At 38.0% G+C, this 26,114-nt stretch overlaps 1 protein-coding gene across 2 annotated transcripts in view; it reads left to right on the top strand.

The window, feature by feature from the left end:
* BMPR1B (bone morphogenetic protein receptor type 1B) overlaps positions 1–26,114 on the top strand; it is a 141,700-nt gene that overhangs the window by 36,491 nt on the left and 79,095 nt on the right. Inside the window, exon 2 of one of the 2 annotated variants that reach the window (XM_088133038.1) lies at positions 9,865–10,065. In XM_088133038.1, coding sequence (XP_087989164.1) covers positions 9,993–10,065 — 73 coding nt within the window. In that variant the 5' untranslated portion in view covers positions 9,865–9,992. The other variant, XM_088133040.1, reaches the window with a different exon arrangement.

The following is a 26,114-nucleotide window of genomic DNA, read 5'->3' as shown; positions in this document are numbered from 1 at the left end:
AGGATGCCCTTGTCTCAAACTTAAATTAGGAATGGAGAAAATAAATAGGTATCTCCCTAAATGAATAAGTTCAAGTTTGTAACTGGTGGTGTTGAACTTTAATTTACAACATGTTAATGGAATCCTAGCAAAAGACTTCACTTAAAAAATATTGGACAAAATATTGTAGATTAATTAATAAAACAATGTTACAGCTGTGTTAGTCTTTTATAGCAAAACTAGTTAAGAATCTATTGACATCTGAAGGACTAACCAGCTTGTTACTGCATAAACTTCTGTGGGTCACAGAGGACTATGATCCTTGAAAGCAGGCAGTGATTAACGATCTTTGGGTGAGGGATTTATGATGCCTACCTTGAAGGAGGTGGTGGTATACCCTCTCCTCAAGAAGCCATCAGTCAGAATAGCTCTTTTGAACAACTCCTGGTCTGTTCCCAAGCTCTCCTCTTTAAGGAAGACTGTTGGTGGGATTACAGTTGCAGGCAGCTGTGGATCATCTGGACTCTTTTCAATCTAGTTTCAGGTTGAGCCCAAAACTAAAACTACACTGATTGCTCTTGTAGATGACTTTGTGACAGGAGTGTAGTCCTCTGAGACTTGCTGGATCTCTCAGTGGCATTCAGTGCCATTAGTCATGGTATCTTTTGGGGTGCTTACAGGTTTATAGTGACAGCATTGTAGTGGTTCTCCTTGTTCCATCACTCCTCCTTCCAGGTGATGGTAGTGTGGGATGACACACTAGTCCATAGGTGCTATTGTTTGGGGTACCTTGAAGCTTGACCCTTTGTCCGGTATCATTTAATATCTAGATGAAGCTACTAGGAGAGGTCTAGCAAGATCAGGAGGAGACACTCCTCTTTCTGGTTCCACCACAGGTCATCTACAGAAGCAGTCAGTGTAGTCTAGGTTTTGTGCTCATGCCTGAAACCCAACTGAAAAAATATCAGATGATTTTGGGGTCTATTTCTGTTTGAATAGTAAATAATCTACTTCTCTTGAATAGTTAGGTGCATTTAACTAACACCAAAACCACATTGGGACATAACAGGATAAAGGACTTTACTGGACCTTGTTTTGACTTGGATTCATATTTTAAATATGTATACATATTATAAAGAGATTGTATATACACAGCTGCCAAAAGTATATTCTCCACGTATTTGCCCTCTAATTACTGAGTTCAGCTATTTTATTTATTTTGCCTGTATAAGTTGGCTGGTTTCTTGTGTGTGGTTTTGTAAGCAATGTAACTTAGTTTTTATGGAGGAGAGACATTCAGATCATACTTCTCTCAGTGATAAACAAACACCTGGGCAAGGTGTTTTAGCAGTGGGCCATCATAGAACAAGTATTCCTGGATGAAACTGATTTTCTAGATTTATTTGGCTGGGATTAGATCAGAAACTGTTCTCCTGGCCTGTGGATGGAAGAAGTGCAACCTTCTTGATTTATGCTGTACTCCTGATTTCCTATCTTCCTAGATAGAGGCTGGGTTCACACATTGCATTAAATTGGGTCCATGATGTATTACTCATGGGAAGGTATCCATGGATACCTATCTCTTTTGGCATTCTCTGGGTTCCATTTGCTCCATTTTTAAATTTTGTGAGTGGCCATGTCACCATGGCAGCCATTTTATAAACGGCAATCTCCCATGGCAGTGATGGAGCCCATAGTGTGCTCTCAAAACTTCAGATTAGTCTGTTGATCAAAAAGATTGGGGACCCTTGTACTGTGTCTAAGTCTGACTTCACTTTTTGTTTATAAACCTTTGTTTATGGGTTAGGAAGCCACCCATGTGGCTGGAAATTCTGTGAATTAGAATCTGGAAGATCCCAAGATGGTGGAAGGCTACCCCAAACTAAGTCATAGAATTATGAGGATAAAATAGAAATAGGGTACATGTCTTGACATTTTTGGAAGAAAGGTAGAATATAAATCTTATTGAAGAAAATCAAGACTCACCTGCTCAGACTAACCAACCAGAAACCAGCACAAACAAAGAACTGATCAGGAATCTGCACTCCAAAAATGACCAATCAGAAGCTGGCATGAACAAAGGCGCAATCGGGAACTAACACCACCAAAATGACCAATCAGAATTGGGCACAAAGAAAGAACCAGTCAAAGACCAGCCCTCACCAACCTGCACCAATCAGAAAATAGTTCAGCTAAAGTTCAGTGAGAAGTCAGGGCACCTGCTATAAAGACAGGAGCCCAGTCAGTCTCTGTTCAGTTGCCTGTGGGTCTGCATAGCAGACTGCCTTGCCTCTGAAGATGCCAGCCACAGTTGCTAGTGAAACATCAGGAAAACTGTTTTTAGACCATGGTCACTAAACCCTGAATTCCAACACTGCCCAACAGATAGCCTACACCAGTATATTATAAAGAAAAGTTTGCAGCTACACTTTGTGGAGAATAAATGCATGTTCTTACTCCTTCTGTATTTTTCCCTATCTAACCAGTATAACATGCAAAATTCCAAATGATTTCTCAGTTACATTTTCCATCTTAAATAGACTTCCTTTGGAATAATCACTTTGAACATACTGATATTCATTGTGGAGTATAGGTAGTCCTTGCTTAATGACCACAATTGAGACTGGAATTTAGGTTGCTAAGTGATGTGGTCATTAAGCAAATCATCACATGACTGGACCAGATTTTATGTCCTTTTTTGTGGTGGTGGTTAAGCAAATCACTGCAGTTGTTAAAGCGAATCATTTGGTTAAGTGAATCTTGCAGTTGTTAAGCAAGTCACACACTTAACTGGAAGCCGGTTGGTAGGGACACAAATGGTGATCACATGACCCCAGGATGCAGCAACTGTTGTAAGTGCAAGGTGGTTGCCAAGTGCCTGGATTGTGATCATGTGACTGGGGAGGCACTGTGATGGCTATAAGTTCGGACACAGGTCGTAAGTCACTTCTTTAGCAGTTTGAAATCGTAACTTCAAACTGTCACTAAACGAACAGTCGTTAAGGACTACCTGTAATGGAATTATATTAGAATTACATTGTAAATACTGCAAAATAACCAGTATATTCCTCTTAATCATGAATAGGGTTATATCCTCATCATACATGTAAATGGTAGATTGATTAGATATTGAAACATTTTTTAATGTTTCTGCTTTGTTTTTTTTTGTAAAATGCTGTATTTTTTAAGGCAAATGCAGTAAAAGTAGAGCTAATGCATACTGAGTGATTTTGATACAACATCCCAAGCAAAAAGTAACTTTATGCAGATTTACTTGATTCTTGATATGTATTTTTATAAATGTGTGTCATTATCAGGTATCTAATATGTTCTATTATAATTTGGATTAGTGAAGATCATGTCTGCAGCATTCTTTGTGCATACTTTCTACTAAATCTTTCTTTTCCCTGATAATTTTTTTTCCACATTATATCCGTCATTCTTTTTTTTCTCTTTTTCCTTTTAGAATAGTTTTTAAAGACCCAATTTAGGCAACATTCGCCAAAGCTGAAGAAGATCCTGTATGAATTAGAAAGTGTTAGGAAGGATTTAAGGAGATTATCGTAGACTGTTGTTCACAAAAACACTACGCATTTTCTAAACCAAGCAGCTGCACTGTTTGAGGAAAAATGGGAGAACAAGAAGCAAAACTGTATTGGAAACAGTTTTGTTTTGAATTGGAAACAATAACAGCTTTTTAAAATATAATCACCATATGTATAAGGCGAAGTTCACAGGGATTGCGCCTAGAGAAGATAATTAATTTTGAAAAAGCCCCCAGTTGGCTCAGATTGGAATGAATCTGAGAGTATGTGTAAATGAATTTGGGGTGTATGTGTGAAAAAGTGCAGGTGACTGAATCCACTGTTTGCTTTGGCTGTGCCTGTTTGCTGCATATGCAAATGTTTACAAAGAACATGGTTCTTGGGCTGAAAAAGTTTCATCTTCTTAGCTATCTAACTCAAGATCCCTAAACTTCTCTGCCTCTTGCAGTGGATCCCTTCATGTCTCCTCTTTCTCTAAATCCCTGTCTCAAAATATTAATGCAGTGGATAATTGGGTTCAGTTTTGGATTCTCTAGATGGCTTGTTGTACGTGCTAATCCTCACAGAGACATCTGGGAAAGTGCAGGGTAGACAGTGGCCTTTGATCTGGCATTATGGAATTTGAAAAAAGACCTCTGCAGTCATGCAAATCATAGTGGGTTGATCCCTAATATGGGTGCTGAATTGGCATTTTTTTTCAGTTATTGTGTAGGGTTGCCATTTATCTAAGCTCGTTGCTGGCAGTTGTTGCCCCAAAACATCTGGAGGATATCAGATTGCAGAAGGCTGCCTTACACTGTTTTAAAAAGCTACTGCTATTACCCAATGGCATGTACAGGACTCTCTGTGTTGTCTGAAATATAAAGCATTCTAGTGGTGGAACACTTAGTAGTGTTATTTTTTTTCACTTTTCTAATCAAGAGAGGTAATTCTGTTCTTTTTTCTTTTTTCTTTAAGGGTAACTGGCTGATGCTTATTACTGAAAGTCATGAGAACAGTACTAAAGTGTCTTTTTGCTGATTGTTCTTTGACTTTTTCTTAGCTAACTGTCTTAAGACATTTGTTGCCAACAGTAACTGCTGAGAATTTGTTGAAAAACACACTTTTTGAGGGGTAGACAATTGGACCCAAGTCTACCGTGACACAGCTTTAAACTTTATTAAGTCTGTCTTGGACTTTCCTTTCCTCTCCAAAGTTAAATGGAAGAAAGGTTTGGCAGTCTTCCTGCTGTGAGCTTGATTGATGCAGAGAACATCTGAGGGACTTTTGTTTCCCTGCTTGCTCTTCATGAGTGCATAATGTGTGAATACTCAAATAAGGTCAGCCCTTATCCCATGTAATCTAGGCCTGAAAGCAGATCAAGAGTGACAGTCATACCCCATAAGTGAGAACACAAATCATCCTTTGCAGGCTTTGGAAAAAAATTGTGGGATTTTTTTCCTCCTCATTCTGTCTTGGAGAGGGTGGGAGGGGAGGGAGGAACCAACATCGTTCTGAAAGGAAAGGGAATACATGCTTGGAATGTAATACTGCTCATTCAAGGCAGCTCTGGGGGAATGGGAGGGGGGATTTATTTATTTATTTATTTTTTGTAACGAAGTATTAGTCTTTTCACTGGAAGGTTCAAGGAACTTTTCTGTTTTGGGTTGTTCCTGGCTAGTGACATGGAATATTGCAAATTGGGAATGGAGTGGGGAAAAGGACTGTTTAATTTGAAGGAGGAGAAAGAAAAACTTATTGAATTTTCTTTGAGAATTATTGAGAAAAAACTGGATGGGTTGTTGTTGTTTTGGTTTATCAGTCAGCAGATTGCTAAGCTTTTGAATACGTAGATTTTGTGATCCTATACAATACATCTTGGAAAAAATTCATTTCTGTGGGACTTGGCCTGATTTGAAAGCAATACCAGGCATGGATAAGGGAAGGAAAACTATCGTGACATGGATGTTCTGGTCACTGATTGAAATAAAGTGATTTAAATTTGAAGTGGGTAAAGTTCCTGTGTTTTACTAATGTTTTATGTTCAGATAAGGCAAACAAAATTTAAATGTGATGTTTGGCACATTGTTGCTTGGTTCATATTACATTAAGCCATGGCTTGTTGAATCATAATTTATGGAATACGTCACAATTGGTTGGGTTTGCACAACATCTTAAGTCAAACAAACCATATTAAGACCATAATGTGTCTGTGCAGACAAAATGTCAGGTAAATATAAATTTTCTATATATACAGAGTCTCATTTCACTTGGTTTTTCTCTTTTCAATATGCATATTCAAAGCCAGGAAACAAGTCTGTAGATGTATGCATTTTTAATAAAATTAATGGCTAGCCATTTGGCAACCGACATTTAAGAAGGCTAAACGTTTACTGGAATATGTTGTACTTGCTAATTTCTAACCATTTTCTTTCTTATCTTACTTTTCATTCAGGAGCAAAAGGCAGCATATGTAATGTCCCCCTCCCCTATATTCCCTGTAACAATAAGCCTGTGAGGTATGTTGGGCTGAGAGTGACTGGCCCGGTTCATCCAGTGGGCTTCTGTAGCTCAAGGTGGACTAGAAACTGGGTCTCTCCACTCCTAGTCCAGCACCTGAACCTCTGCATCACTCTGGATATCTCTGTAACCAACCAAACCTTTTTTTTTTTTTTTTTGGTGAAACAAACTAGCATTTTTTTAAAGATGAGTATCATTAACCTGTACAAAATTTCATATCATTTAGTTGCTTCCATCTCAGTGAAAGAACAGTAATATTCAGCTCTTGGTTTATGCTGTTATTTAATGGGCCCAAAGCTTTCCAATACAAGAAAATACATAGGATAATTAGAAATAGAAAGGTAGAGTTGCACCACTGATAGGATTAACAAGCATGGAAACAATGCCATTCTTCATTTATATATAATTTTAAAGACTTTTATTGATGAACCCCCCATACAGAATTTAATAATATTTGTCCTAGTAATATATAATTGAATAATGTAATATAGATTACATCAAATGAAAAATTCTAAAAGCTTAGAGGTCTTCTTATAAATCTGGCATAATTATACTGTAGTAGTTTCACACTTTATTTTTAATTGTGCTGCTGTTATCATATATAGGGCCCTAAATATTCATTTAGATACAGGATACAGTCTGACTTCTTAATTGCCTCAGGACTATGAAAATAAAAATAAAGTGAAATAAAATTGGATCCTCCCAATAGAATTCCTTAAGCTTCTTACAGTTCAGCCACCTCGTTTTCCCTGCCAAGGAGGCTAGGTGTTTACTGGTGTCATGTCAGAACCATCTGTATACATTATTTCAGATAAAGGTGGAGACCTATGTGATGTTAGCATAATTTTTGCTAGAGGCATCTTGTACAGTAGCATCACTATCATTTTGCAAATTGTTAAAATCCCTTAAATGTGAAGCTGATTCCCATAAAAGATGTTGCCTACTTGAATGAGATTTCCTCCCAATGTTGTGCCTTAAACTTTATGTCACCAAAGTTTAGCAGAGTAAGCTGCTAAGTAAGTTAAAATGTAGGAACAAATGCACAAGCGCTTATCCTCGTGGATGTCTTGCCCCTTTCCTTTTTCAAAATGGTATGTCAGTGTTTGATAAAAGCCACCTTTTTGCAAACTTTCCACAATGGCGAATGCTTCTGAAAAGCATTCAGAGTGGTTTTGAAACAAAACAGACACATTGAAGATACATTAAGAAATGTAATAGAATCAGTTTTGTGACATGAAAAATATTGTAAGATGGGGTGCAGATTTGTGGAAGGTGATTGAGAAAACAGTTTTCTAGTACCTCCAGATGAAAACACACCTGCTCAAAAATAAAGAGGATCAACTTGAGGAATAGCTGTATGTATGTAATTTATCAACTTGTCCAGTTTGTTCCAAATTTTCAATTTAAAATTGGCATGACCTTTATAGAATCAAGTGTATATAGTCTTTCCAGAAAGTTGTTACTGTGGGAATTTTCCTTACCTGGTTTAGACTACATGAGTCCTGATTGTATGAGCTGAGCCTTGAATGAAAGAACAAATGTAATCAATGTTTACAAAATTCTGTTCCTAGTTTTCTTTAAAAGCACATAATATTCAGTAGCTTATGATTGGCATCCAAACCAACAACATACTCAAGATTTGGGCCAGTAGTATTTACTTTCTCCTTCAGATTCCATCCCCATACCATAACACAGGTTTTTTTTTTTTTAAGAGGAAACTGATGACTTAATATTTATGCCTTATATTCTCAGTATGTGCAGTAACATATACTTGAAGTTTTAAGATAGTATTCAATAACTAAGTGAACAGACATCACACACATAATTCACTGGATTCTTTCTGCAGTATGGAATTTCCCTTAAAACCCTGGAGTGATATTGGTAGGGGTCTAGTTTAGGATGAAATGTAGTACGGTCAAAAGCACTGCCTTCAAATTTAAGAAGGCAAAAAAGCCTTTAAATGCTGGCAGAACTTCATCCAAGCAATGAAGAACTGCCTTTCTCAACAAGCTTGAATAAGATTAGCTATTTTTTCCCAAAGTAAGATATACTTTTCCAAAATTATAATTAAAAAAAACGTAAGGATGCCAAATCTTCAGTATGGTGTTTTTTGTTTGTTTGTTTTGGGGGGGGGGTTAAACATATGACTCCTTTTATAAGATTGATTTGAAGCTTAGAACAGTTATGGGCTACCTTAACTGGAGACTGTGTGCTAAATTCCAAGTTATTTTCTTGGTGTTTCATTTTTTACAAGCAGTAGAATAGTAAGGCCTTTTTTCCTTGCAATCCTTAACCAAAGCAGCACTACCATCCCATTCTAACAATGCTGTGCTACTTCACCATAGAAAATATGAGATTTCATGTTTTAATATAGTGCAGTATGGTGTTAAGATCACCAAACTAAGGGACCTAGATGAAAGGCACAATTTTATTTATTCTATAACTCTTTTCTCCAAGAGCTCAGGATGACTAATATGGGGATCTTCCTTATTATCCCCACAGCACAACCCTGTGAATAGACATGTCTGCAGGTGGGGTCAAGGGAGTGGGGGGGAGGGCAAATGACAAAAGCAGCAACAGTGCAATGTCACCTGTATAAAGGAGGCACGCTTGCATTGCAATGGCGCTGCTGTTTCTGTCATTTAAAGAAAAGTATTTGATCCTATGGGTATCATAGGATGGGACCCATATCCAAATCCACCCTTATCCATGGATACTCACTGGGATTCTGGGTCAGTCCAACAAAGTTTATATGCATAAATATCTACAGCAGTGCTTCCCAACCTTTTCTATGCCCCATACCCCTAGGAAATGTTTGTAGATCAGGGGTTCCCAACCTGGGGTGCCCCCACCCCAGGGGGTGCGAGATGGAATTTCAGGGGGTGCAACAATTTTATGCACTGAGTTAAAAGATTATTTTTTTTTTAAGTTCAGTTTGTTCACCCACATTAGAGATTAGACTTCTTCATTTTAAAATATTGTTTTTGTAGGGGATGCGAACATTAATCAAACATTTCCTAGGGGTATGGGGCATAGAAAAGGTTGGGAAGCACTGCTGTAGATATTTATGCATATAAGCTTTGTTGGACTGACCCAGAATCCCAGTGAGTATCCATGGATAAGGGTGGATTTGGATATGGGTCCCATCCTAGCCCAACATTGTAACCCTTGATTCCTACCAGAGGATAAACTCTCACTGACAGAATGGACTTGCTTCTAAGTAAATACGTACAGGATTTTGTGGCAAGACTGTGCTAAATACAAAGGAGTAGGCAGCCTGTTGACCTCCATGGGCTTAAATCTGGGTAAACCTATAAAGAATTGTGTAAATAAGATTTATTTATCATTGCCCCTTTTTGGGAGATGTAGAAATGGGCAATGAAAAGAGTTATGCATTCAGTGAAACAATATGACAGGGTATAATGTTCAATACAAAGGAAAAAAAATCACAGTTCCACTTTGGGAGGTGAGCAAAATAGACTTATTTTTGTTTCTGGATAATGCTTGGCAGATTTATGTATCCCGTTAGAAACTAGTGTCAGATTTTTGAAACAGCATGGCTTTGTTTTGTGAGCATAAGTGTGAAATTGACGAGGGAGCTGAAATTCTCCCTCATTCTCTCCCTGTTTCTCTCTCTCCTCTCCTGTTTTGCTGCAACTTCTAAGTTTACATGAATTCCCTGTGTGGGCAGCAATCAGTCCATGCTCCTGTCTCAGGAATCCAGTCCTGCTTGGACTCCTGCTGCCCTTTTGTTGTCCTTCCTACAAGGGTGATCAGTTGAGGACTATGTGGTGACAGAACCAGTTTGTAACAGGCTTGTCTTTCAACTTCTCTGATTTAGGCTCTGCTGGCAAAACTCCTCTGAACTGCTGAGAGGCGGGAGCACAAGAGCTCTCAGCGAACGAAGGAAGGGAAAGGAAGAGGAGGTTTGAACTACGAGCTGCCGCTGTTGCTGCTGCTGCTGCTGCAATGAACTGGCTAGATGAACCAAACTGGCAGTTTCACATTTCCTTCCTTGTGCTGCTCTCCATTCACACGAAGGGTAAGAAGAGAGAATGTATTTCTGGTAGGGCGCTGAGCATCTTTGCTCGTGCTATAAAAAGTGCAACTGAGGCAGAATCTCTGAACTTCATGAATTTTTAAAGTAAAGGTTTGTGTTCAAGATTTCACAAGATAAATGGTTTATAGTATTGTGCATGGAAAGGCTTAATTGAGAAATAGATGCATGTTATATTTGCAGGCCACTTTTTCTGTCTTTTAAAAATACTGCTGTGTGGTTCTTGGAATAACATTTCAAATGGAATAATGCACTGCTCTAGAGAGCATGTCCAAAATCAGTAGCAAGTGATGCTTAATGTTGTAATTTTAAAACAGCTGTTGGAAAGAAGGAAAAAGACAGTATTAAGAGATTTGGGCTGTTAGCATTTTTAAGGTACAGTAGCTGATGAATGCAAATGACACTTGAGAAACAGGAGCCTCTTTCTTTCCCTAAGAAGCACTGAAAAATTACTGAAAAGGAAGAAAGAGAAAGACAAATTAATGACCTGCTCTGGGATTAAATGTTTGATATGCTTCAAAAATCTAGAAACTGATATATAGCGGAGGAGATAATACAGACTGATTTAAATAAATTATACCAGAACTACTACATCTCCAGGAAGTCAGGTTATGTGTATAGTTGTGAAGATACTTTGGCCAAAAATAGAACCTTTCTGTTAATTTGAACAATATTGTTTAGCTAAAGTTAACTGGTTGTTGAGAATTTAATATTCTAAGCTTTATGTAACTTACATTTACATTTGTTGCTGTTTCATGTAGTGATGTACTATCCATTAATCACAGTCCCCCCATTAAATGTGGCCCCTTTGAAATGTCCTAGGGCCCCCAGGGGATCATATGACTCCCACTTGAGAATCTCTGTAGTCTAACCCATGTGACCAGTCCCCTCATCCATGTTGTGTGGTAGACCAGCACTACCCAATAGATTTGCAGCAAATGCCCTTATACAACCTGACACTAACACTCATACCCCAGGCTATTATTCCATTTAAAAAACTTCCAAATAGGAGTAACGTAGATTATATTCCTTGTGAAAAGTTAGCTATTGAAATGGAGGTGCTTATTTAAGAAACAACAACAACATTTTGAGGTCTCCTTAGAAAGTAAATGTTCCCATGTTATTGAGGAAGTTCAGGGGTGACTTTTGAAGAATTAAAGACTTAAACAGGTTTTGGATAGATAGATTATATTCCATTCCCAGATGCCATGCAGCTCTTCCCACCTTAAAATGCAGATTCTTAATGGTTTGGCTAACTCTCAAGGGAAATAGATCTGTACTGAGATACGAACATCTGTAAGGGTGTGGAGAGATTTATGCAGGAAACCTGCAGTGAACTGCTGAAAGACTAATACTGACAGTGTTTCTATCCAAAGGAACTGAATATTGTTTTTTGATTAGAATATTAAAAATGGGAAACATGAGTAAAACTAAAACAAATATGAATTCAGAATCTGAACTAAAAATGGTATCTTTCCTTTTCCTTTTCCTGTGTGTGTGCATAAAGCATATATACAGACCTTACTTTCTTCTTCACTTCAATTATTAATATTATTGAGGTATTCTACAGGGAAGTAAGGCTGTGAAATTTGGTATATCCACTATCCAGAATATCCAGAGAGCAGGACAGTTCTACATCTTTTTATATGGAGATAACTATTTCCAGGTTTTAAAAAAATAAAAGCAGAAAGATTGTTCTCTTTCCAAGTTTATTCAAACGATACTTTATGCTATGTAGAAATATGCCATTTGGCACTTACATAGACCAAATTATTATGTTTAGGAAATTCTTATTGCAGAGTTATTTGTATATCTCTTCCTAGAACAGGAGATTGGTTTGCATCTCAAAATGGGTTAGGTTATCTCAAACAAGATAAAAAATTTCACTTGGTGTACACATCACCCAAAGGCCAAGCTAAACAAGATACTAAATGTGTATGGATTTTCCTGGACATGGGATAGAGTGAACTCTCTGATGATGTCTGTCCTTCACAGCATTTTCCCAAGAGATTTCTGAGCATCTATTGGCCTCATTAGAGAAAATATGTACACTTGTAACTTTTCTCTAACAGATCAAATAACGATTTGGTTGAGTTTTATTTAAATTGGGAAAATAATGGAAGAGGGAGGGAGCCTAATAGGTTTTATCCAGGTATGATTCAGGCTTCTTCTTGGACCTAAAATGTTTGGGAGATCTGTTCATGTATCTCCATCATCTTAGTAGTTTGGCAGAAGACCTCCTGTATTACTAAAATAGTTTGAACTGTGAACGGCTCTCAAAAGCCACTCTAAAAACTAAAAACATATTTGGCTGAAGCAACCCTAAAAACAGAGATTTCTTGAAATTCTCTCCATTTTAGGATGAATAATATGTTTTTTTGAAGTCCTGTTTCTTTTAATTATCCATAAGTGATTTGCAGTTAAGTGAAGAATGAGGAAACTATTCTTGTATGTTGCAGGTAGCTAGAATATGAGATATTTGAATAACACAAAGGTATAGTAGCTCAGTTTCAGTTTATGTGATGAGAATTTGCCTTTACTCAAAAGTTGCCTTGGTCCCCTGTTCTTGCCATTTTCAGAATAACTTCTGAAGAAAAATCCTTGAATCATCTAGAACCCTAATCAGTAACAGTTCTAAGTTGGATGAAGAGCTTCATGAATGCAGAAGAATGAGATTATGCCTGGAACAGCGGACTTAGACATAATTGATAGTTAGAATTAGGCACACAACTTTTTTTTATGCACTCATTAATTCACAGAAATAATATATGAAGAGGGACTTCTAAGTAACTGCAACTTGCTGTCCCTGGGGATGGAACCCCCCCCCCCCCAGTTTCAAATTATGAGATCAGAACTGACTGACTATTTGGGAAAGAGACTCTGAGAGCATAATGATCAGCTTGTGGATGAGCTATTTAATTCAGTCTGGGCTGTTGAAGATATAGTCATATAATGTAAGTTCAAAGAGAGTGGGAAGAAACTGATTAAGTTGAAGAAGTGTTAAGAGACAGTTTACTGTTTCAGTTCCTTTTAAGCCTTGTGCAAACTCACTTTTGAAGTGAGTTTGGGAGTGGGTGCTGGCAGCACTCTTTTTTGGGTAATTCAGGTTGTACCTTTTTTTATTGTTCACAGTTGCTCCATTTTATCTCACTCTATGTTATGTTTACTCACCCTTTTGTACGAAGCAAAGACAATTTGGTTTGATGCTAGTAAGGGGCCACAGGACCTAGATCCCTATTTTACCCATCTTTAAAACCACCCCAAAATAGGTCACATAACTAAAAGAACAGATCATTATTGTTTTTAAATATATATTAATAAATAAAACCTATGCTCTCGGTAAAATTAAATAAATATAAGTTGTTAGGTAAAATTGGGTTCTTGTCCCACCCACTTTTAGAAGGCATCTGTCGCCATGCCATGTAAACCTGATTTTGCCCTTGAGCCAATGGAAGCTGCTCATCTCTGTTCAGAAGCAGCCATAAATTATTCTGAGTATCTTCATGACAGGCGCCCATTTGACTTCTAAAATAGTTCTGAAACTCTCTCTGTTCACTCTTGTCTCTTGCTTATTACTTTTCAACTACATAAAGTTCAAGAACTGTTTAAAGAAAATATAGTTCTTAATTTTGGTTAAACTCAGTGAAAGTAGTGGAGAATAAAACTTGCCTTGACTTGTGTACTGCAAATCCCATTCTGGGTTCTGTTTTTGGGTGAGTGATTAGTTAAAGTGATAATAAATCATAACCACTGCCTTACAGTTGCTCCTCCCTTAAATTTACTGTCATTGAATAATTATATCCAGAAATGTAAGAAACAACTCCACAAGCTAAATACATACTTTTTGTTGTCCAAATTCATTGGAACTGCTAGTGGAAAATTTTGGGAGTTGTAACTCAAATATTACTGAAGGGCATTAAGTTTGGGAAGGTGGTCTGAAAGTCTGGGCTAAATAGATACAAGGATGTATATTGTGAAAAAAAGTCAGGTTGGAACAATATTCAGAATGTCATGAGTTGTGGTTTATGCATTCAGAACATAGTATCTGATACGTTAAATTCCAAATATCCTTTTTACATCCAAATCAGGAATCCGGTACTCAACAACTGGGATAGTAAGAATATCTGACTTGGGTTTACCAATTAATCTGGCTTGTTATCCTGGTATGAACCCAGAGTTCCCTTATTTATCCACAAGGAATCCTTCCTTAATATAAATTGGAAATAAAAATCCCTAGCAATATACAAGGGGGTGAAAAATGGGAGAGGCTAAAGAGGAATGTTTTGTTTTATTATTCCTTTATGGCTCTGTAATTCATGATACCTTAAGCTTCAAACAATGGCCCAAGTCAGACTAATATTTTGCTGCTTTATGGCACATTCTTAAATAATACTATGTTTCAGTGTAAAATGATCCTGAGTATCAAATTGCAAAATGCAGCGGAAGTCTCATTAGTTGGGACAGACAGGTTAGCCCAGAGTTGGGGTAAGTGCATGCGTTTTATGTTTAGGAATGGGTAAACTATTAGGTCTTGGAAAGAGAATGGGCTTGGCTCTATTGACTTAAGAACTGGCTCCCCAAAGTGTAATATGAAATGTATTTCATAGCACTTTTGGTTTTATTCTCAACTATAAATTCAGTAAACATAGCAGTTAATGCTCAGCATGATAGATGCTGGCAAATGTATCTGTTCCATCATCCTTAGTGAAATTTACAAAAAAACTTGACATTGTTTTACATTGCTTCTCTCTTTCTGCCGTGAAAAAGATGTAGTATTCCAAGACAACTTCCTAATTAGGATGTGCTTTTTCAAATTTTGCCTTAGGATAGAGCTATTTATATTTTATAATAATTATGTTTATTATTTACAGAATACTATCCATAACTAGGTAGCATACCAAAATTAAGGTAACAGGTCCTTAAGTGCAAATTTAGAATCTAATATTCCAGGCTGCTTCATTTTAACTGCCTGGCAACATTTGACACGTTTATTACTCTTCCATATTTTTATAATCAGTTGATATGGGTTGCATTAAGTGGATACTTTAAATTAATATATTTAGAGTTAAATGTGTTATTGGAAGCTGGTCTCTCATTACATTATCTAAAAAGCTTATCTTTCTTTCTCACTTTCATTTTTTAATGGTGTTCCAGAACACTCCAATAAATATGTTGTTTTGTGTAAGATTGATGTAATGTTGGTGATATCACTTGAAAAGAATGTAAATTAGCCTAAACCCCCAAGCATTTAACTTTCTTGGGGTGTGGGGGGGAACTAACACTGTGGTCACTCCTTTCAGTATTTGGCAGTTATTGCATATCCTGTGGGGAAAATATTTAGAAGGTTAAAGCTGTGATATGTTTTGCATATCTCAACTCATGGAGACAATAATCAGAGGAGTTTTAGGGTCAGCAGAACAGAAGGAAATCAGTAGCGTTTGAAGGGCAAGTTCCAAGATAGTGTAACTATAGTCAGATATCTCTCTGATACATTATTTTCCTTGAACTTAATGTCTCCAAGCTATACTTTTAGGTGATAGGTAGCTTCCTTCTTAATAGGGCACAAAGCACATTATTGGGAAGGAAGGAAATCAGGATCTTGTGCATCACCCTTTTTTGCTTACCTGTACGTCAGCCTGCTTTCATCCTGAAATCACTCTTCTACACTGGCTAAAATGTGTTATTACATTTACTGTACTTGAATTTGTTTTTCATGGCCAGTCTTTCTTGGCAAGTATGATACAGCTTGGTTCTGGAGTATGAGATAATACCACTCTAGTGCATTTTGCAAATATATTTATTTTTTAATCACAGAATTTAATGCACTCTTTGGTCCTAATCTTGTCAGAATTATTACCCCTTTTAAATTAAAAAAAATTAGATGCACACTGCAGAGATCCAATCAACCACAGCATTTTTTTAAAAAAAGAATCACTGCCCGTTGCAGTTCTGAAGGTTGGGGAACCCAGAGCAAAGCTGAAATATACCAGATTATTCTTAAGGCACCCATCTTTGCAGCCTCTTTAAATTTTCAGGTTGTCTTATATGGGAGTAAGTCCTATTGGAGCTTACTTCTGTGTAAGTGGAGATAGTGGGGGTAGAAAGGAATCAGTGGGGCTGTGGAAAGAAAGGCAGCTGGAGGCCCTGCTTTATGATTGGCCATTTGACTGATTGAGCTGGTTAATTTTTAGAAGTGAAAATATCACTTTCAGTCTTCTGTGTAAGGTTCTCTGGCTTTCTTGTCAGGCTTCACTGAGTATGCATTTGTATTTAAAATCTCCGTTTTAACAATAATATAACTATATTACTTCATAAGAAGAATGGAGAGTTCACTGGATGTCTCTTTCATCAACTGTTTCTTGCTTGTGCTTTATTTACTATTGTTTGCTTGCTTCTCTGTTATTAGTGAAAGAGCTGCAATGATGTCAGATATATTGAGGTTGAACAATAAAGGGGAAAGGATACAGCCTATTTGATTCTTCTGAGGATGGGAATGGGAATGGTTAAATCATCATTACAATTGCTTCTGATCTGTGTGGTAGTATTTCAATGTAGCAGAATTATCAGTTCCACACATTAATGCTTGCCCATCATCCTATTTCAGTCCTCTTGTACACAAATGATGCAGCCATTTTATTTGTAACCCAAGTGGGGCTTTGTAGAGGCCTAGCTGTTTTAGCATCCTGTAGTTCTAGGGAATTTTTTGAAATCAGTTACTCCAAATTTAAGTCCCCTATTAAATGGGAAATTAACAAAAGACCAATTTATCAGGTCACGGACTTCAAGTATCTAGGTATCCACTTCCAACCACCCACCTGCTGTAACAACCAACTGAGTGAACTTTCTATTCAAAAGGTTTCTAATAGAATCTTAAAATATGCTAGTCATCATGGCAGTAATTACATTCCTGCAGGAATAAAACTATTTAAAGTAAAGGTCCTGGGCTTGTGTTATATAGTGTACAATTTTGTGTTTATAAGGATGCCCCTACTTTAGAAGCCATTCAGTCCACGTTTCTGAAAGTCATACTCTGTGTCCCATGCTCAACTTCAAATGTCCTTGTTGGACTAGAGCTTGGCTGCATTTCTCTTGGGGCTTGCCTGGGTTTTGGCTGAGACAAATTCTTTGGGATGAGTTACTGGTTCACTTCACTCTAGTGAATAAGTTTTCCTCACCCATGAGGAGAATTAGCAGTTTGAAGAGGAATGGTTTTTCAAAACCTGGCATGTGTTAATTCACATACAATTCCTAGCTACCTCTGCAACATCCTTAATTTCTTACACAGGAGACATTTTACCTTGGTTCAGGTTACCACCTATCATGGAGGCTGTAGGCAAATATACTAGTCTCCCACACAACAATCATGTGTAATTTCTGCTCAGGTAATGAGGTAGATCAATAGTCCACATTTTCTACACTGTCCATCGTACCACCCATAACATCTGACACTCATAAACCTGATTATCAGAAAGTTTTGTTGTCTTTCTGATCAAGAAATTACAATTTCCCTTCCTCAAGGCCTAACTTGGACAACTAGTACAAAGATTGCCAAGTTTCTTACAATAACTATGGCTTGCAGAAGCCTGCTTTTATTTATATCCTCTTCTCATCATTAAAAAAAATAATCAGACAACCTTGCTTAACCTGCTAGCCCAAAAACCTGTGGGAACATCCAGATCTTTAATGCCTTGCAAAAAAACAACAAGGTGGGGCCATCTGTATCTGTGGAGAATGCTGTTCCACAGGGCAGGGCCAGTGAAAGAGAAAGCACAGCTCCTAGCTCTCATAAGATAACACTGTTTAATAGATGGGTCCTGGAACGTTTCTGGTGGGAAGAGCAGAGACAATCTGAGATGGGTGGTCCCACACGTAACCTTACTCTGCACCATGTGGGGCTTTATAGGCATTAACACTTTGAATTACACCCAAAGCCTACTGGGAACTAATGCAGCTTGTGGGGCACAGGTGTTACATCAATGCATCAAGGAATGCCCAAAACTGCCCATACTGCTGCATCCTGGACCAGTTGTAGCTTCAGTGCTCTTCAAGGAGATGCACTTGTTTTCTTGGAAATAGAAAGGGTAAAGTTGCTTAGGCAATTAGGTTTTCAGGCTGTTTTATAAGATTCCATAATGCATAAAATTTATGCATTAGGCCAGATTTTGGGGAAAAAATGAATAGATGAGCAAAAAGGTAATCTATTGAATATTTTTAGTGATTGGTGTTTATAGCACAAGTTGGGATTATACCAGTGATTGTAATTTTTGAAATGCTTCAGCATTTTAAATGGTAAACTAGTTGCATGAAACTATAGGAAATCTATGAATATCTTCATTATAATTCAGTGCGTTTGAATGCAGAAAAAGCAGTTCCTTTTCTCTGTGGAAGCTTAAAAGCACTCTTCCTGCAAAACTATTTTTTTCTATGTATCTCCTTCTTCTGCCTCATTTAGCCTACCAAAACCATGCACTATGCAAACATCTGATATTTTAGCCAAACCAGCTGGGTTTTGTTTATATAGGTTTACTCTGAGCAAATGTCTGTTTCTTGTTAGCAGAACAGCTGTAGTTTTTGGTTGGTGTGGCTTTGCAATACTTCTGTAAAGCAAGGCAAAAACACAGGTATAAACCCAGATAGCTGGCACTTCCTGTAATTTGGCATAATCCAATCTGAATGCAATCTTTATTTTGTATGGCCAATAGAAGCAGCAAATAAATGGATTGTTGTTATAATTATAATTTGTTGGTTATTTATCAGTTGATCAGCATGACCTATGGAAATGGTATTATACAGAGAACACGTATGACATGTACCAATCTCAAGGGCTTAGAATCTGAGGATACAGAGAAAAATAGTGTGTGTGTTTGGGGGGGGGGGGGTCAGGATAAATGAATAAGTGAAGCCTGGGCACAATAAAGGAGCTGGATTAAAAAAAGGAAGTCATGTGGTCAGAATAATGAAATTTTGGAAGCAGAGCCTTGGGTGCATCCAAGGGGTTGAAATACACTTGTATATATTTCAAGTTATGTTTCATACCTTGCTTGTGTGATGAAATTCAAGGCAGCTCTGTGAATTTCTTTATCTTGTTTGTTGTATACAACAATAAGAACAGAAATAAAGTCAATATCAAAGCCTGAAAAAATGACCCCAATACCTACCTCTGTAACACTGATGGAGTTGACAATGAGCCTCCTAGCATAACTGTTTCATACAATAAGACACACAGAAACAAAACTTTTATGAGTGGATCTTTGTAATTCTCAGTCTTTTAAAATTTCAAGTTGTCTCCAATCATTTCTGACATAGCAGTCAATGCTGACTGCAAAGAAAGTACACTCTCCAGACAAACTACAGAAAATAGGAAAAAATTGAAAATTTGATTCACCAGGAAGAATTCCCCTCCTCCAATAAAGATGAGAAGGAGCTCTACCAAAATGAATTATTTTATTTGTTATCTTGGTAATGTGCTCCCCAAACCTGGCATGTAACCTGCTTGTAAAAGTATGTCCATTATTACATAGGAGGGAAAAGAGACAATACAGTGGTACCTCAGGTTAGGAACTTAATTTATTCCATGACTCTGGTTGCGACCTGAATTGGTCGCAACCCGAAGCAAATTTTCCCATAAGGTTCAATGTAAATACGGTTAATCCGTTCTGAAACATATGTATTTTATTTTTAAACCACAAAACCATGAAACAAAGTACAGTACAGCACAGTAACAAGAGGGAGAATGCTGACCTTGCTCGAGGCGACTTCTGGCGTGGAGGACAGGAAGGCAGGTGGGGAGGAGGTTATTGTTTGGAGGGAGAGTCCCCCTCCAAAAGGACATTGGGGAGATCTCCTTCAGGGGTTTTCTTTCTTCTTTGCCTCTTAGTTGCAGGCTCAGTTCTGGGGAAAAACCTGTCTAAGGTCAGTTGTTTTTTCCTGCGCTGCATAACCCTCCGGAAATGAGAGACCACGTTGTCATTCATCATATTCAACACTCTGTTTGTCACAGTTCTGTTGGGGTGGTGCTTCTCAAAGAAATCCTGGCACTCATTCCATTTCTCCATGATGGATTTTAGCACATCACTGCTCACTGCTCACCTCCTCCCCGTCCTCCTCTTCCTCAGTGAAATGCTCCTCACCAAGCGCTTTCTGTTGCTCACTCTGGAGCTCAGCAAGTTCTTCCATGGTCAGCTCCTCCTTATGGTCCTCAACAAGCTCCTCTATGTCTGCATCATCGACAACCAGACCCATGCTCTTGCACATGGACACAATCTCCTCCACTACCCCTGCATCAGACCCTTCGAAGTCACGTTCAGCGACACATTCTGGCCACAGTTTCCTCCAGGCTGAGTTTAAGGTCCGGCAGGTGACATTGACCAGGCTTTGTCAATGAGGCTGATGCAGTGGAGGACATTGAAATGTTTCTTCCAGAATTCTTTCAGAGTCAAGGATGTTTCCTCAGTGACATTGAAACACCTGGTGAAGAGCGCCTTTGTGTAGAGCTTCTTAAAGTTGCAGATCACTTGCTGGTCCATGGGCTGCAGAAGAACACAGAGGTGTCGTGTTGGGGGGGAGGAACTTGACCTTTATGAAGTCGTACTCGGCGTCCATATCATCCACCAAGGCTGGAGGGTATGCCAGGGCATTGTCCATCAGAAGAAGGCACCTTTCAGGCAGCTGGTTGTCAGACAGGTATTTTTTAACGGTGGGTGCGAACACCTCATGCAGCCATTCCATGAACAACTGCCTTGTGACCCAAGCTCTTGCATTGGCCCTCCACATGACAGGCAGTCTGGCCTTGTTCACATTGTGCGCCTTGAACGCACGAGGGGTCTGGGAATGGTACACCAGTAGTGGCTTAATCTTCAGGTCGCCGCTTGCGTTCGCACACAGCAAAAGGGTGAATCTGTCCTTCGTGGGCTTGTTCCCTGGCAGTGCCTTTTCCTCCTGCGTGATGTAGGTTCTGTTCAGCATCTTCTTCCAGAAGAGTCCTGTCTCATCGCAGTTGAACACTTGCTGAGCGACGTATCCTTCCGCCTTCATGAATTCCTCAAATTCTGTCTTGTAGGCTTCTGCAGCAGCCTTGTCAGAACTGGAAGCCTCACCATGTCTTGCCACATTGTGGATGCCACTTCTCTTGTGGAATTTCTCAAACCAGCCTCTGCTGCCTTTAAATTCCTCACTTGCTGCGCTGGTAGAGGGGTTTTTCCGCAGTAAATCACTGTGCAGTTTCCTGGCTTTGTCACAGATCATAGCCTCACTAACGCTATCACCTGCCAGCTGTTTCTCATTCAGCCACACTAACAACAGCTTTTCCACCTCTTCCAGCACTTGTGTCCTCTGCTTGGTTAACATCGTTACTCCTTTTGCCACATCAGCTCCTCTGATGGCATCTTTATTCTTCAGAATAGTCGAGATGGTCGACTTCGCCATCTTGTACTCTGAGCCCAGATCAGTCACACGAATACCACGATTGTGCTTTTCTATAATTTCCTTCTTCAATTCGATCGTTAGTATTTTCTTCAAAGCCTTATTCTTGCCAAGCCTGCTCTGCAGTTTCTTTGGAGCCATGCTAACAAGCACACCAAAACCCTTCCAAAACGCCACGAAACACACCACAAGCCTCACCGAACGTCTCCTTGCTGCCGCGATCTTGCCCACAGGAAGCCGCGACCGCGTGTCAGCAGGGAAAATGGCCGCATATCCTGTTCGTACCCCGAGGCGGAGTTCGCAAACAGAAGCAAAATTTTGCGGCTGGAGCTGGTCGTAACCCGAAAAGTTCATTAACAGAAGCGTTCGTAACCCGAGGTTCCACTGTATTTAGTATAGCCTTATGTTATAACTTCTGTCTTCAATAGAGTCAACTTAATTGAGCTTAGGTTGTTTGAAAGCTGAAGACCATATCATCGTGAGTCATCTATGAAACATTAAATTCCCTATTTCATGAAGACTTAAGTTGGTTTCCCACCTACAATTTGGGCAAACCTTGGGCTGTTCAGCTTCTACTTCACGTTTTGATTCTTGAGATTGTCTAAGCATTCATTCCTGAACAAATTGTGTACTTTATGCTTTTTCTCTGAGTACAGCATAGTTGCAGACCAGCTTCCATGGTCTAGGGTGAAATAAGAAACATCTATAGGGGAATAACATCTTCATCCATGACTGATCATTACAGGGAGTCTCTGACCACTTTCAGAACTAGCTGTGGAAGTTACTGGAGGAAAACAGATTGACCTGAATCAGAGCAACTCAACCTTTAAAATTATTTTAAACATAGTTTTAGTAGGATCAGGATGTTACATTCTGGGCAAATGTTGCAATATATGAATAACTTCAAATACAACAATACAAATATAAAATAATATTTGTGTAAAAAGTGATTTTGTTCTCTTTCTGTTAATTTGTTTAATTATGTAACTTTTTTTCCTTTTTGTAGTCAAAATAGGTGGTTTATATGCATGTTTTCCTACCTAATTTGTAAAACTCCAGGAAGTATTTTCTTCCTCTTTGTTACTAAAGTCTACTTCTGCCTATGAGATATTATTTAGATTTAAATAATGCTGTTTATTGCAGTATTAATTACATCACACTTAATAGCCTAAGTATAATTAGTTCCATTTTTCTATGAGATATATACACTTGTGCATATTGACACATTGTTTTAAAAAGTAAATCTCTTCCCCTAGACTTCGGATATCTCCTTCCAGTTCTGTGCTTTAACTTCTAGTGGCAGTATACATCTTAGCTGCAGCTTTTGGATGAATATGCACTTCAGCTTTGTGGTTGAGCTTTTAACTCCCATGTTCGATAAGTGAAGGGTTTTAAAGAGCTAATTAAAGATGTGGTACAGTTGGTATAGCAATTTGTCTTTACAAGGCTATTAGTGAAAATGACAAGATTTACCTTTCACTTCTAGCATCTTGGCCTTCTGGATAGAAGTGTGTCGAAAAACAGTCTCTGTGGTTTTGAATGTATTGCTAAGCAGTGCAACAGAGAAGGAGAAAGGAAGGGGCAAAATACTGCGTTTGGCTTAATTATATAAGATACAATCTTATGCTTTTGTATCAACCAGCTGTATCCTATATGGGACTGTTTTTACTTTTAATATGTGTGTCAGGGGTGCACAGTCTTTTTTCAGCTAAAGGGTCTTTGGATGACCTGCTAGGGTCCACCTTACAGAAAGTGGGGCCAGGACAAAGAAGAAGATTAACATGCAATTAAATTTGTTTTCATTCAGTTTAAATATCATTAAATTCTTTAGCATAAATTTAATATAATTGTTCCCCATGCAATTAATTTTCTACATCAGTATTTAGAGTATAGTCCCTGAAATTTCTAGAGGACTTCTGATGGCCAAATTAAAAGCTTTTTGTTCATATGCAATCTGGGGCCTCCAACTGTACACTTGTTATCCCACATGCTCCAGAGCTCGTTTTGGAGATCAGATACAAAGCACCGCATGGCTGTATAACCATTTGGACAAAAATGGTAGATAGCTTAAAATCTGACATCTGGTGAATTATAGGTAGTCCCTGGGTTTAAGAATGCCTGGTTAACGGACGACCCATAGTTAAGATGAAGCCTATCATAGCAAAATTCGTGTGAAATACACAATGATTCTAGTTAAATACACAGTGGTTCGAGTTAATTACAAAATACTGCTTAAACAGTATTATACAATAATATTGTTCCAGCTTATATACAAATTTGACTTAAGGGAGTGGAACTCGTTCTTAAATTGAGGACTACTTTTACTGATTATTGTGACTTTATAATTTTGGAGAAAAGCTTTAAGTTTAATTACTATGTTTAAAGAAACAAAAGGTAATTTATAGAGAGATTCAGTGTGTACTTTGAGAACTCTTTAGAGAGATAGTGGAGACTAGCGACATGACATCTTAGGGTTCAGTTTTTCAGTTTTCACTTGTGCTTTTGATAGAAATCATCTTCTTTTAGAAAGGTCTTGAGAGGGACATACCTAAAAACACCCCAGTAAGACTGCTCATAAGTCTGGCAGTGTTGCGAATGCCATATTTTTTATAAAATGTCTACTGATCAGATCTCTCCTAGTTTATCACTATAATTATTTTGATATAGGTTCTTGGACTGAACTCTAAAGATTTACACCTATTCCAATTCATCCTTTGGTAATAGACTTACAGAATTATTCCTTCCTATTTATGTTTTCATTCTTAAGAAGAGGATTTGTAGAGTAGAGTTCTTAGGTGGATGCACGTTCCATGATTATATTAGAATTGCTTGCTCTGATATATGCAGCAGAAGTGAAAACTTATTTTATATCCCCAGCACAGGATAATGATTGATAAGGAAATAGGAATTAAAACTATCCTGCTTATCTGCATAAGCAGATTTTATAAAATCTTTCCTATCCCTTCTTCTTTGTTGTTCTTCTCATTTCACTAAATTACTACACCTTTATGGTAATTTAACGTTAAGTATAACATGGATTCTTTCAGTCAGTAGCTTGGGGTAGAGTACAGAATGTGGATCAAAATGTGTAAACAGAGTTGAAGCTTCTTGAAAACATTTCCAAAACCAGCAGCAGCATCTTAGTGCCAAGTTGAGATGAGTTGTTTGTTTCAACACATCTATATCCTTCCCACAGAATAATGCTGAATGCAGTGTCCTCTTTGGAAACACGCAGAATGATTATTAAAACTACGTTTGTTAGGATTATTGTCACTGAAATTCTTTCTGACACAGACCATAACAACATTCAGAGCATTTTAGGAATACTTAAAATGCACAGCATTTGTTTCTCATCCCAACCCACATTTGGGGGAAAAAAAAGAATGCCTAGGAATGGAAAAGCCTGTCGTAATAATAAGAGAGATTGAAATTTGAATAGACATTCTTTGGGGTATACAGGTGACTTACGACCGGTCATTGCACTTATGACTGTTGCAGCATCCCTGCAGTCATGTGATCAAAATTTGGGCATTTGGCAACCAGCATTTATGAGTTGCAGCATTCCTGGGTCACACATGATTGCCATTTGCAACCTTCCCAGGGGGCTTTTGAGAAGCAAAGTCAGTGGGAGAAGCCAGATTTGCTTAACAACCATGGCAAAAAAGGTCATAAAATTGAGCACAACTCAGTTAACAACCGCATCACTTAGCAACAGAAGTGCCTGTCCCTGTTGTCATAAGTTGAGGACTACCTGTATTTTATTTGCAGTGCAGTATTTTCTTATGTCTGCTTTGCCTTTTCCATTCCTCCATTGGGATGCTCGTGAAATTTAGAGTTGTGTGTAATTTGCCATACCTGAGTACCTTCTCCCTCCTCCCGCATCTTTTTTTAGGATGTGGCTTGCTCTAATTAGTCTCCCCCAGAGTTCTGGGAGTTTTAGGCCCACTTTTCAGGAAGGTACAAGGTTAGAGAAAGATGCTTTGGAATATTTTATCTTCCAGAATTCACTGGAGTTATGGTGACATTGGTTCCATGTACCATCCTATTTTCATTGCTTCTATCTTAGACATCAGTAGACATAAATCTGTTAGGGTGAATTGCCTTGTGATGTGACTTTTAGATCATCAAGGTTATCATATGATGAGTGAGTCTTTAACTATATAGTGACAATGCATTGATTTCTTAGATAAATAGAAAGATGTGTTCCTATACATTGGTCTAATGGGAATGGTTTGTTAATGGACATCCTATTTTGACCGATTACAGTGGTAAATACTAGTGATGGGCAGATCACATGCAAAGGCAGTATGATTCTCTCTGATTTTTTAATGATCTAATTTTTAAATGACTTTTTAATTTTTTCATAATGATTGTTTATATTTTTATAATGATTGTTTTTATGTTGTGGTTTTATTTGATTGTTGTATGCTGCCCAGAGTCCCATCTGGTGAGATGGGTGGCTATATAAATTTCATAAATTTCATAAATAAATAAATAAATAAATAAATAAATAAATAAATAGCTCTTTTCCTGCCTTATATTCAGTTATCTGTTTTCTTTGCGTTTGTATTTATAGCCATTATGATAGTGAATTCTCATCTAGATTCTGATGT

The sequence above is a fragment of the Python bivittatus genome, unplaced genomic scaffold (assembly GCF_059951505.1).
Source record: "Python bivittatus isolate LINGU-HERP-01145 unplaced genomic scaffold, Pbiv_v1 ctg000070_np1212, whole genome shotgun sequence".
Taxonomy (NCBI): domain Eukaryota; kingdom Metazoa; phylum Chordata; class Lepidosauria; order Squamata; family Pythonidae; genus Python; species Python bivittatus.
Note: the sequence above shows the minus strand (reverse complement) of the source record. Positions and strands in the feature narration are given on the sequence as shown.